The sequence below is a fragment of the Prenolepis imparis genome, unplaced genomic scaffold, assembly GCF_030444845.1.
Source record: "Prenolepis imparis isolate NDT839.2.m4 unplaced genomic scaffold, iyPreImpa1.0 SCAF_12, whole genome shotgun sequence".
Classification (NCBI taxonomy): Eukaryota; Metazoa; Arthropoda; class Insecta; order Hymenoptera; family Formicidae; genus Prenolepis; species Prenolepis imparis.
The window spans coordinates 9,889,761-9,903,018 of NW_028141170.1; the positions used below are offsets into that span (position 1 = coordinate 9,889,761).

The 13,258-nt window shown below is 30.2% G+C and overlaps 3 protein-coding genes across 12 annotated transcripts in view; 2 read left to right on the top strand and 1 right to left on the bottom strand.

Moving 5' to 3' along the window:
• LOC145943654 (uncharacterized) overlaps positions 1-2,693 on the bottom strand; it is an 86,294-nt gene extending 83,601 nt beyond the window's left edge. Inside the window, exon 1 of the mRNA XM_083051350.1 lies at positions 2,677-2,693. The gene's annotated coding sequence lies outside the window, so the exon portion shown is untranslated. The remainder of the gene's footprint in view (positions 1-2,676) is intronic.
• Positions 2,694-6,070: 3,377 nt separating this feature from the next.
• On the top strand, positions 6,071-11,675 carry Thada (Thyroid adenoma-associated protein homolog). Of its 6 annotated transcripts, XM_083052472.1 has the most exons (16): positions 6,168-6,289; positions 6,364-6,544; positions 6,677-6,817; positions 6,898-7,051; positions 7,121-7,539; positions 7,781-7,887; positions 7,970-8,279; positions 8,356-8,598; positions 8,682-9,035; positions 9,127-9,405; positions 9,478-9,675; positions 9,747-9,931; positions 10,024-10,579; positions 10,709-10,862; positions 10,945-11,204; positions 11,284-11,675. In XM_083052472.1, coding segments are annotated over exons 1-16 (3,849 nt in total). In that variant the 5' UTR covers positions 6,168-6,287; the 3' UTR covers positions 11,590-11,675. The 6 variants fall into 6 exon arrangements, with proteins under 6 accessions (XP_082908596.1, XP_082908594.1, XP_082908598.1 ...); XM_083052470.1 differs by lacking the exon at positions 6,168-6,289 and adding an exon at positions 6,071-6,089 and having other exon boundaries at positions 6,338-6,544; positions 6,898-7,539; XM_083052468.1 differs by lacking the exon at positions 6,168-6,289 and adding an exon at positions 6,079-6,095 and having other exon boundaries at positions 6,338-6,544; positions 6,898-7,539.
• A 551-nt stretch (positions 11,676-12,226) lies between these two features.
• Positions 12,227-13,258, top strand: part of LOC145944237 (uncharacterized protein CG43867) — an 81,695-nt gene continuing 80,663 nt past the window's right edge. For 3 of the 5 annotated variants that reach the window (XM_083052462.1, XM_083052461.1, XM_083052463.1), the window contains exon 1: positions 12,228-12,522. The gene's annotated coding sequence lies outside the window, so the exon portion shown is untranslated. Of the gene's footprint in view, positions 12,523-13,258 lie in introns of all 5 variants that reach the window. The other 2 variants (XM_083052458.1, XM_083052460.1) reach the window with 1 other exon arrangement.

The following is a 13,258-nucleotide window of genomic DNA, read 5'->3' on the forward strand; positions in this document are numbered from 1 at the left end:
TTCATGTTTGTTATAAATTATTTACTAAAAAAGTAAAATATTGTTAAATAATAAAAATATAAGTATTATACAGTACACATTAGTGTAGCAAACTGTGCATAAAATATGTTATTTATTTGTAATTATAAAATATTAATATCATTATCGGAGAAATATTAATTAATATATTTATATAGTTTTGCGATATATAATTTCTATTTATTTAAAATAGAAACAATGTAGTTGCATAAATTTTTTGAAATATTTAAAGTATCTCAAAAAGGGCTTAAAATTTTGCCCTGCTAGTATTAATAATTATTTTTTAAGAAAAAAAAAATGAATATCATTGTACTATGATAATAATATGTAATCAAAATATAGCGATAACAAAGTATCGACAATTTAAAATAAAATCAGGAACATCATTTTTCCACATTTTCTTACAAAAATGATATTTTTTATGTAATATATTGTATACGTATTATTTTTTTGTTTAATACGAAAATTGGCGCTTTGGAAAGCAAATGAAATGGAATTAATTGTCGACGCGCAAATAGATTTAGAAAATCTTTAAAAATAAAGGATATTTTATAAGTATAAGATTTCAAGTTATAATAATGAGACGTCATGCGGCTTATGTAAATCAACAAAAGATTGTACTTTTTAAATTTAGCGACAGCCATTCGTCTAGAGATATATAAGCAGAGATATGTTTGTAACATATGCCGCCAAGATAAGCCTGTCGACAGAATAAAGTAGTGAGTACAGGTTACGCCGTAGAATATGAGAGCTATACACAGTGCGTGATTTATGCACACATAGTGTGCACTAGACAGTAAATGCCATAATATTTACGAGATACATTTTTTTCGCAGCACAAAAAACATTAAATATCAATGTAGCAGACAATGAGAAAGTGTGGAGATTTCTTTCTCGTTCACACTTTATTAAATCAGACATAAGATAAGGCGAATCAAAAATATCATTTTTGTTGGGGGAAAAAAAGCAAAGCATAATATGCCAGTTTTGTGCCAGTTAATTGTAAAACATGCTGCAGATACCTGGATGAAGACGCTCCGCATCAATCGCTCCGCTGCATTTCGGAAAGAAAACGACGCCTTAAATGTGCAAAGAGGATTTCGAATCCGAGTCGATACCGATATCGGCAATTTGCGATGAGATACTCCCGCGTAAAATTCGCCCTTCGACGATATAATAACCGCGAGAAATGCCGAGACTAATTGGAATGCGATACGCCGCGGTGCGTTCGGTGAAGCGACTGCCATTCGAAATCTGTCGAACCGCAATATTGCTCGAGGTATCGAAACGATCGAAGCAGCGAGTTAATCGCATATTTCACGTGGTAATTACGTCTACGAGTTTTAACTGCGCGCAATGTCAAATAAAAGTAATATACTGAAGGAGAGTTCCGTCCTCTCCGATTTTGTTGAAGCTACACAGAGAGAGTTTTCTCTTAGAATTTATCCTAAAAATCATGGTAATCGTGGGACAATATGGTATGGAAAGAATTTTATGAGAATTTCTCTGATTAATATTTACCACAAATTAATATTTACAATAAAAATAATATCTATCACAATAAAATATAAAATATGTTTGATTAATTTTACAAAGTAAAATTATGTAGTACAGTACTATATAATTTTAAAGTAAATATAGTAAAAATACTATAGTAAATCCAAACATATTTTATATTTTATTGTAATAGATATTATTTTTATTGTGATAAAAATATTAATCAGAGAAATTCTCATAAAATTCTTTCCATACCATATTATCCCACGATTACCATGATTTTCAGGATAAATTTGAAGAGAAAATTCTCTCTGTGTAAGTATTTCTTTATACTTTTATATAAATAGTATATTAATAAATAATAATTATATTGAAAATCATTATTTATATATGTTGAAACTACACAGAGAGAGTTTTCTCATAGAATTTATCCTGAAAATCATGGTAATCGTGGGACAATATGGTATGAAAAGAATTTTATGAGAATTTCTCTGATTAATATTTTTATCACAATAAAAATAATAATATCTATCACAATAAAATATAAAACATGTTTGATTAATTTTACTAAACTGCATAGTAAAATTAATCAAACATATTTTAAATATTTTATTGTAATAGATATTATTATTTTTATTGTGATAGATATTATTTTTACTGTGATAAATATTAATCAGAGGAATTTTCATAAAATTCTTTCCATATTGTCCCACGATTATCATGATTTTCAAGGTAAATTCTAAGAGAAAATTCTCTCAGTGTACAATATATATTTTTGTGCATAAAATCGTGTATTTTTGTGTATTTTTTAAACAAATTTTAGAACACAAATGAGTGGACTATAATAAATCAGAATATGATCAATGCGATATATAAATTAATTATTATCATTATATATATATATATTATTAAAATAAGCGTATTCTCTCTCTTTATTGAGTAAATTAGATAAAATTTACTACTTTTGACAAAATTGCTTTCTATAATTCTCTTTTAATTTATGTTTTAATTTGATCTTGGAGTAGATGCATATTGAAAGAATTTATTAAAAGTCATTTAATCTAATTTGTTCTAACACATCCATTTTAAGGCAATGAATGTATCCACAATATATAATCTACTACAAATCCGTTACCTCAATATTAAAAGATCATCACTCACCGATGCACAGCAGAGTTGTTGATTTTGTAGCTACGTTATCTGTAACACAAATATAAAATCCAAATTATAGCAAAGCGCAAAATATTTAATATTCCAAAAAATTACTACTGTACGCATCAAATATTATATTCAATGCGTATAATATTATAATAAGCAGATATATAAATATGAAATAAATTTAAATCTTAATTATTTAATATATTACAAAATTCTCTCTAATAATATATATATTGTAATACTACAAAACTTATTTTTTAAATAGCAACTTTCATACGATTTATTATATAAGTCTTTCTTTCTGAATCTCTCATTTAAATCATTCAAATAAATGAACCGAATTAATGCGTGTACATACAATTTGTAACAATTTATATACAATAAATAACGATACCCACCCTAGGATCACTTCGTCGATGCCTGATGCCTCTCCTAGGCTTCCTCTCAGATTGTAAAAGCGTCGTCAGGTTGACCTGTAACATACAAATTCAAATTGTAGCAGTGCCAAAAATAGTTATTTACATTACTAAAGATTGTTATTGTTATTACCTCGCGTCGAAAGACGCCCGATAATTCTCACAATCGGCCCTCGGAAACTCGCGCGCGCGAACTTTCGGTGGCTCGAGTCGGATAAGCTGTGACGTCACGAGATCTTTCGAACGAACGAATGTTTCGAGCGAGATACACGGATGACGAGGTCAATCTCGCGCTCGCGATCGCGATCCCGATGTCGGCACACGCGACGCGATCGGATTTATACAATAATTCATGACGGGAAGGTAATTAACGACGCTAATTAATATATTCACACTCATTTCGCGGACCGGCGATGAACACGCGACCGTTGACACAATTCGAAAGTGCACCAGATGGCAGCAGATTGTGTTCGAAAATTTGGTCACCTAGGGCGAAGCGCTCGATTGACCAATCAGGACACAGAGATCCTCCGTCTCCGATTGGTCGATCAAATTTTGCACTTTGACGGGCAGATTTATGAACGCAACTTTAACGTTTTGATGACGTTATGTGGCTATTTTTGAATTGCTTGAGTTATTTATCTGAGTAAATTATTTTATTTATCGAATTAGCGTTGCGTGATATTTATACTGTATTTATATTAATTGAGATATTCGTTTTTAAACGAGAGTATTATTTCGATTATTACATCAAGTCACGCTATTCTCATTTTACCGAAATATCGCAATGTATATAACAAATTTAAATTTGTTACAATCAAGCAAACTATGAAGCATGTATATTAATCGAATAATTGACTGATTATTGATTAATAGAGAATTTGTGAATATCAGTAAAAGCGTGTATTGTCTATTTTTATATTAAATTGTATCAAAGATGGCTTTATGAACGAATCTATAATAGGTATTTCTTAATACTTTTATATAAATAATATATTAATAAATAATAAATATATATTAATAAATAATAATTATATTGAAAATCATTATTTATATATATGTACTTGATTGATGATTCATACACAGAGAGTATTTTCTCTTAGAATTTAGCCTGAAAATCATGGTAATCGTGGGACAATATGGTATGGAAAGAATTTTATGAGAACTTCTCTGATTAATATTTTTATCACAACAAAAATAATAATATCTATCACAATAAAATATAAAACATGTTTGATTAATTTTACTATGCAGTTTAGTAAAATTAATCAAACATATTTTATATTTTATTGTGATAGATATTATTATTTTTATTGTGATAGATATTATTTTTATTGTGATAAATAATAAAAGAAATTCTCATAAAATTCTTTCCATACCATATTGTCCTACGATTACCATGATTTTCAGGGTAAATTCTAAGAGAAAATTCTCTCAGTGTACAATATGTATTTTTGTGCGTAAAATAGTATATTTTTTTTTTTTTAACAAATTTTAGAATAGAAACAGATGGATTATAACAAATCAGAATATGATTGATGCGATATAAGAATAAATTATTATCATTATATATATGTAATTATTAAAATAAGCGTATTCTCTCTTTTTATTAAGTAAATTAGATAAAATTTACTACGTTTGACAAAATTGCTTTCTATAATTCTCTTTTAATTTATGTTTTAATTAACTCATGGAGAGTAGGTGCATATTGAAAAAATGTATTAAAAGTCATTTAATCTAATTTGTTCTAACTCATCCATTTTAAGGCAATGGATGTATCCACAATATATATAGTCTACTACAAATCCGTTACCTCAATATTAAAAGATCATCACTCACTGATGCACAGCAAAGTTGTTGATTTTGTAGCTACATTATCTGTAATACACAAATATAAAATCCAAATTATAGCAAAGCGCAAAATATTTAATATTCCAAAATTACTACTGTACGCATCAAATATTATATTCAATGCGTATATTATAATAAGCAGATATATAAATATGAAATAAATTTAAATCTTAATTATTTAATATATTACAAAATTCTCTCTAATTATATATATAATATTGTAATACTACAAAACTTTTTAAATAGCAACTTTCATACGATTTATTATATAAAAGTCTTTCTTTCTGAATCTCTCTCATTTAAATCATTCAAATAAATGAACCGAATTAATGCGTGTACATACAATTTGTAACAATTTATATACAATAAATAACAATACCCAAGGATCACTTCGTCGATGCCTGATGCCTCTCCTAGGCCTCCTCTCAGATTGTAAAAGCGTCGTCAGGATGACCTGTAACATACAAATTCAAATTGTAGCAGCGCCAAAAATAGTTATTTACATTACTAAAGATTGTTATTGTTATTACCTCGCGTCGAAAGACGCCCAATAATTCTCACAATCCGCCCTCGGAAACTCGCGCGCGCGAACTTTCGGTGGCTCGAGTCGGATGAGCTGTGACGTCACGAGATCTTTCGAACGAATGTTTCGAGCGAGATACACGGATGACGAGGTCGATCTCGCGCTCGCGATCGCGATCCCGATGTCGGCACACGCGACGCGATCGGATTTATACAATAATTCATGACGTGAAGGTAATTAACGACGCTAATTAATGTATTCACACTCATTTCGCGGACCGGCGATGAAAACGCGACCGTTGACCACGACACAATTCGAAAGTGCACCAGATGGCAGCAGATCGTGTTCGAAAATATGTTACCTAGGGTGAATCGCTCGATTGACCAATCAGGACACAGAGATCCTCGGTCTCCGATTGGTCGATCAAATTTTGCACTTTGACGGGCAGATTTACGAACGCTTTGACGTTTCTTTGATGACGTAGTAGCGCTGTTTTTTGAATCGCTTGAGTTATTCGTGAATAAATTACTTTGTTTATCGAATTAGCGTTGATATTTATACTGTATTTATATTAATTGAGATATTCGTTTTTAAACGAGAGTATTATCTCGATTATTACATCAAAAGTCGTGGTATTCTCATTTTATCGGGATATCGTAATGTATATAACAAATTTGAATTTGTTACAATCAAGCAGACATCTATATTAATCGAATAATTGACTGATTATTGATTAATAGAGAAATTTGTGAATATCAGTAAAAGCGTTATTGTCTATTTTTATATTAAATTGTATCAAAGATGGCTTTATGAACTAATCAGAAATGTATGTAAATAGTTTTCCAACCTAAAAAGACACATTTTCGCTATACAGCATTGTACAATATTGCGGATTTAAAGGATGCAGGAATTAAAAAATATGAACGAGGAGGAACTTCATACATTATTAAATGGCTTAAGAATATTGAAACAAAAGGGCGAGTTGGATACCGATGAGAAATTAGCGCAGCAAACTGTCAAATGGCGAAATACTTTGGAATACAGTGTTTTAGAAACATGCATCAGGCATTACAGCGAAAAGGTAACGATTTACCTCGAATTAATAATGATAACTTGCTTTAATAAAAAAATAATTCTTTATTTTATACGTAATATTTACTTTCAAAATTCAATCAGGTAATAAACAGTTTCAAACATTGTCTTTTTTACATAGTGCAGATTGGAGATGTTGGCACTCTTAGTGGAATCAAAGAAAAGCACATTACATTTTACACGCATGGAACTTGATACAATTCTATTGTTTCTAAAGCATAATATGTGCGAAAAGATGGAATATGTTCCCTTTGTTAAGAAGGTATCAGATATATTGGCATTGTCTTTTATTTCTTAAATCTTCAAAATCTTATGTAAATTAAATTTATAATTCTTTTCTAGGCTTTAAAGCGATTGAAAGACAGTTTGGCTGTCATGCAGAGACAACTGACTCAAGAAGAAAACATGAGAAATCGTCATAAAGAACAAAATAACCTTACTGAAACATATGAAAATGCTTTGGCTTTATCTTACAAAACGTCTGAGCAAATTGAACGTAATATAGAAGATTACACTATATTTTTTATAAACTTGCGTGAAATTTGTGTGAACAATTTGTATCCAGATGCAACATACAGTCGTAGACGATCCAGCTTGCAAATACTTTTACTTACGCAACAGCTACTTTGCAATGAATTCAAAGATATAAAATGGAGTAAGGAACAAGCCGAAACGATATTCCAGTGTTTATTGCTGGATACATATGAGCCAAATAAGGAAATGGCATATCAAATTTTAAAACTTATGGATCCAATGTTATTGTGCTTGGATTTGGAATCTCAGGTCCAATTAATGATTAAAGTTGCACTTGAATTAGGTGGTAGCATACGACCCATAGACAGTGTTACAGCCGCATATATATTAAAAGTATCCCAGTTATCACCTGTCATAAAAAATATATTTTGCGATTATTGCAATATAGAAGACAATGTTACAGAAGAGATAACATTGCAATTGGTGTTACTGTTATGCGGAAAATTGCATGTATGTATACATAAAATATGACATTTCTTCTAATGTATTAAAAATTTAATTATTATTTTTATTATATAATAAATATTTTAGATTACATATATTTATATTTATATATATTATTTATATATTATATATATTTATATTGTATATTTTTTATTTATAATATTTATTATAAATTTATTAATAAATTTATTAATTTGTACTACAAATTTATAGTATATAAAATGCTTTATTGTCTTTATTTTTTCAGGAAGCATTAACTTTAGCAAAACAGAACATAGGGATGGCAATTGTTAAATGTTCCTTGTATGGATATTTATTCTGTATGAGAAGTTTGCTTTTTGATTGTGATTTAAGGTAATTAAGAGAAAAAATGTGCTGTATTACTAATTTTTTTACAAATTTGAATGGTAATATACTTGTAATTTTTTTTTTACAGAGGTGCAGGAACGGACAATCTCTGGCGAAACACCATAGCTAATATCATATTATTGTGCTTTGAATTAAATCATACTGTTTCTGTAATAGTAAATAATTCTTCGCCAGAAGGACATTTACCTATGGACTTGAAACTATTAAACTTTAATGACGATACATCATTTCCTGAGAAAGAAACTATAACGCCGCAAATGGTATTATTGTGTTCTTGGCGTACTGTTAAAGAAGTCAGTCAGTTGTTTGGGCTACTCTCCAGCAAGGCATCGATACAAACTGGTGAATCTATAAACGGATTACTAACGGAGCAACAAGTAAGATATACATATATCTATATGCGTATGCGTATTTTTATGACTAAACAAGGCTAATATAATGATATGTTAACAGATCGAGCATATAATGAAGCATCTAGTTTCATTATTATGTGAAACGAAGCACAGAGGTGCGTTTGAACAGGTGTATGTCGGTTTTTATCAAGTATGCACACGATTATGGCGAACAAACACAACTTTAAATGCACTTCCTATGCATTGGTTGTACGATATCTTAATAGGTATTACAGGATTAACGCCAGGGTATTCGAAATTATGTGCAACAAGAAGAAGCGCGGGAGTACCGTTTATGATACAGGTTTGGACAAAAATGAAAGATGAAATCTTATCAAAGATTTAGCAGAATAATTGCTAAAACAAATTAATTTTATTTTAAAACAGGCAGTGCTATCCTCAGAACCAAAAACCCATAATAATTCAAATGTGTCTGCGTTTCATTCAGTTATGAAAATTTTATTGCAATTTTCGATGCTCGAAAATACAATTAGTTGGCAGAAAGTAAAGTGCATAATGTATGAAAATACAATATTTTCCAAATACGATCATTCTATGATAGAAAATAGAAATGAGGACAATTATAAGGAGACTAATTTTAATATAACTGAGATAAAAACTCACTCTATGAACATTCTTAGAGCTTTGTTTAGACACTCTCAACTCGGAGATATGGTCAAGAATTATATTGCGGATGGTTTGATAGTGGCATTCAGAAATTATGATAGTAAAACATGGGCGGTAAGTAATGGCTGTATTATTCTGATATGAAAAATATTAATATTAATCATATGAATAATTTATTCACATAGAGAATAATTTTGAAATACAGGAACGTAACGCGGCTACGTTATTATTCAGTGCACTTATAATTCGAATTTTTGGCGTTCAAAGAACCAAGGATCACATTAATTTGACGACAGATAACAAAATGACAGGGAGAATATTTTTCGAAAGATATCCTCATCTCCTACCTTTTATTCTGGAGGAATTGCAAACTTTCGTGTCGATTAACGATATTATGATAAAATCGAACGTACAAGCAATTTTATTGTTATTGTCACGGTTGTATATTAATTATCATTTCGATGGAACGGATATTGCTTGGAAGGTATTTATTAAAAAATCCAATCTTTTTGCTATTTATTCTAGATAAACGACATAATGGCAGGTGTATTTTCAGATAAATGAATTTGTTAATTTGGTATCGCAATGCGCTAAAAGCCCTGTATATAAAACACGTGAACTTGCAGCTAGAGCACTGGTGCCATTTTTAACGGAGAACACAGCTCACATTTTTGTAAAAAAATTACTTTTAATTTTATGTACAGCGCGAGATACTCAGATCTCTGCAAATTTAATACATGGCTATTTACTACAGGCAAGTACATAATAATTGAATAATTAGATTTTAAGTAATTAAAATATTAATTTCTGATATTCAATTTGTAGATATTAGAAATCTTAACAAGATTGCCATCCGTCAAGTTGTTAAAATCTGACGTTACAGATTTTTTAAACTCAACAGATTGGATATTGAAAGGATTGGAGAAAAGAACCAATGGATTTGGTTGTTTTCCAGTAGCTACTGTTTACATCGACATTCTTCATAAATTATACAATTTAGATAAAAATATGTAAGATAACTATTTTACGATATCTGTAATACTTGAAATATTTATTATACATTATGAATATTTATTTAATACAATTTTTCATATATTTTTAGAATCGAAAGCTGCAAAATGGAAGATATGTTGCATAGATTGCGGCAACATTTAATAGAAAAAGATTTATTAAGACAAAGACCAGGCGAACAAATGTATAAAATATCTGTAATCAAATTTATACTTTGCATTGAAAAATATTCGAATTTCTTACAATCAATGCGCAATGGACAAAGTGAAGCATTCAACATATATTCACAACTTTTGATTGTACCAGAAGCAGAGATACAAAGCATCGCATGGACCACAGTTTTCGAAGTACTCAAGAAAGAATCTTGTCAGCAAAGAAAAATATTGAATGCTAATGCTATTGACGCAGTTGTCAATTTTACTGAAGATTTATATAAATATAATCCTAAGTTGCAAGATGCAGTCTTCGATTTCTTGTATAACTGCCTAATGGGTGTAAATGAGTGTGATATTGCCCAGAAGCGTGAAATTTGTAGCTTAGTTATGAGAAAAATGCATTTACATGATGCGAGTGATATCTTTTCTCAACGTATTTGTTACTTAAGATTGCTAGGCAAATGTATGGTGACACTAATTCACGAGTTAAAGGTTTGTTCATTTTTTATTTTGCTCATTTTTGTATCTTTTAATTCTTTTTTGCAGATTGTTTCATATTTTTATATTTTTACTATATTTTTTCGGCATCTTTGTAATATATAAATGTATTTCTATTTTAAGAATGAAGATCTTACGATGGAATATGGAGAGGATATCTATAGAAAAGTCTGTGATAGTGATTGGATTGGTTCATTACGTAAAGATCTTAGATCATCGGTTTTTGATATATTGTATGATCTTTTTAATAAGGACAATATCGATTCTGAACATTGTCGTAAGTTTGAGCATTGTTATAATTAAATTCATGTGAGAGTGTAATATAAGAGATGTAAGGATGTGTAATATAATGTTTGCAGATCCCACATTAGATTGGTGGACAATGCTGTTGCAATTATTAATCGACGATAATGCGGACATTCGACACGAAGCATCCAAGTTAATTTGCAAAATTGAGCCGTGCAACGAATTGGAGTGCATCGAAAGTACTTTGTCGGTATTTTTCCAAAAGTTTAACGAAATAATCGCTAATAAATGTCCCGGAATAGCGATTAGCGCTCTATTCTGTTGGAGCATTTCGTTATTAGGCGATGCAGATTACGAAATGGACGAAACAGATGTGAGCAAAAATATATATTACTAGTTATAATTAAAGTGAAATCTTATCAATAGAATAACAATTTGAATGTTTGAATTAGGTATTCAATAAATGTAGGAATTACGATGTCTTCGAGCCTGTGAAGATATCAGAATTATGCTTCGACTTGACGAAATTGATAATGCAACGATATTCCATTGATAATGCGTTATCACCCGATGCTGTAAAATGGATAAATTATCGCTTAGGTACTGATTTCTCATTATTATCATCGTTTAAAGATATCGCGCGTAATTATGGAAACAACGTGCCGACACTCGAAAGAAAACTGGACGAAATTTTAGATCCGACGTACAAAGACAAATTATTACAAGTTTTAGTATACGAAAAATATATGACACTCTAGTGCCAGAAATTTTTACACTTTGTTACATAACTCTAATCTCTATCTAATTATACATATTAGGAATAAATAAATTTGATAAAATTTATGTATTTATTGTAAGAGAGTATCTTTAAGCTGAACAAAACAAGGTAAAAATATCATAAACAAGAAGTATAAATTTTAAAAAATTTTTTCTTTAAGAAAAGTTAGGTACATAAGTACCTGTAATTATAATTTGATTACGCTTTGCATAATAATAATAATAATGCATTGTGTCAATTATTCCTAATATGTTTATAAAAATATTTCAAAGTTTATTTCTCTCTGCCTTAGATATTTATTCATTAAATATTAGTTTATTTGTGCTTTTTCCGTTTTCATTTCTTTCGCTTCTTTTTCTCGCAAAAGATAGAAAAATTAAATACGTATATTTATATATATATCATTATATATTATATATATCATTATATATTATATATATAATCATTATATAATCATTTTACAATTTTTAATTCAAATGAAATCAAAACTCGCGCGAAGTTGTGACGCGCTATGACGTCGCTACTTCGATTGTATCGATACTTCGAGAGTCGCGATTCTGCAATATTGCGATTCTCGAAGGCATCCTTTTCGAACCGCAGTCAGTTAATACACGGAACGGAAAGAAAACGCGTCGCGACTCGTTCCGTATTTCTCGCGATCGTTCTTCTTCGAAAAGTGAATCTCGCGAGTGAATAATTATCAAAAGTGTCTCGTAAAGTGTTCGCGTCGTAACGTAAACATCGTGTGCAATCGTTGCTGAGCGTTAATATGGTGATTTCGATATCGACAGCCCTGTCCTGAGTCCTGTGTGCAACGGCCGACATCTTATGTCTCTCTCCCTCTCCTCAGAAGTATCAGAATATCTCGTCAAAATGCAGCGAAGATGCAATTTTGGTGCACAATCAAAACCAGGTATGCATATCATCGATTTTATAAATAGCGTTGATATTGTTTTCATTCTCATTATTATTTTTATTCTCATTATTAATAATTATTTCCATCAGTATATCATCGTTGGTAATTTTATATTTGATTTAATAGGCAAATATATATTTTTTTTTGTATAGAAGAAGAAAGAAATATTTTTCCATTTTTTATATATAATTAGGATTTTTATCTATTTATATTAATTAGGATCATAAAATAAAAATAATGAGAGTAATTGATAAATAATATAGCATTGTAATTAGCGAAAAGAGATTATTATACAATGCTATATTATTTATCAATTACTCTCATTATTTTTATTTTATGATTCTAATTAATATAAAAATCCTAATTAATACAAATGGACATGTCTCTTTAGAAACAAATGTTTCATTGCAAATTACAATGCTATATTTATATTTCACATCGCATACATATATTTATAGAATTTATAATTATTCGGTCGAATATTAGTCGAAAATTCGGAGAAGCTTCGCGCGTGCGCCGCGCGGCGTCGCCACCGGCTGCGGCGGCGGCGGCGAACCGGCCCGAGTCCGGCCGAGTGATGCCGACTCGCACGCGTATTTCGCGACGCGACGTGCCGCCGTGCGAGTATACTCCGTCGTGCGCGTATCATTTGTATATTTTCTCGCCTCTACGCGCCGTGACCGTTCGCTTTTCGCGCGCGTCTACCCTCATCGTCCATGTCTAATAGTACTCT

Excerpts from the sequence above, each read along its gene's own strand:
- Thada (XM_083052467.1), top strand. Across the intron at positions 6,818-6,897 it reads ATGTTCCCTTTGTTAAGAAG|GCTTTAAAGCGATTGAAAGA; the intron begins GTATCAGATATA and ends ATTCTTTTCTAG. Across the intron at positions 9,406-9,477 it reads GAACGGATATTGCTTGGAAG|ATAAATGAATTTGTTAATTT; the intron begins GTATTTATTAAA and ends GTGTATTTTCAG.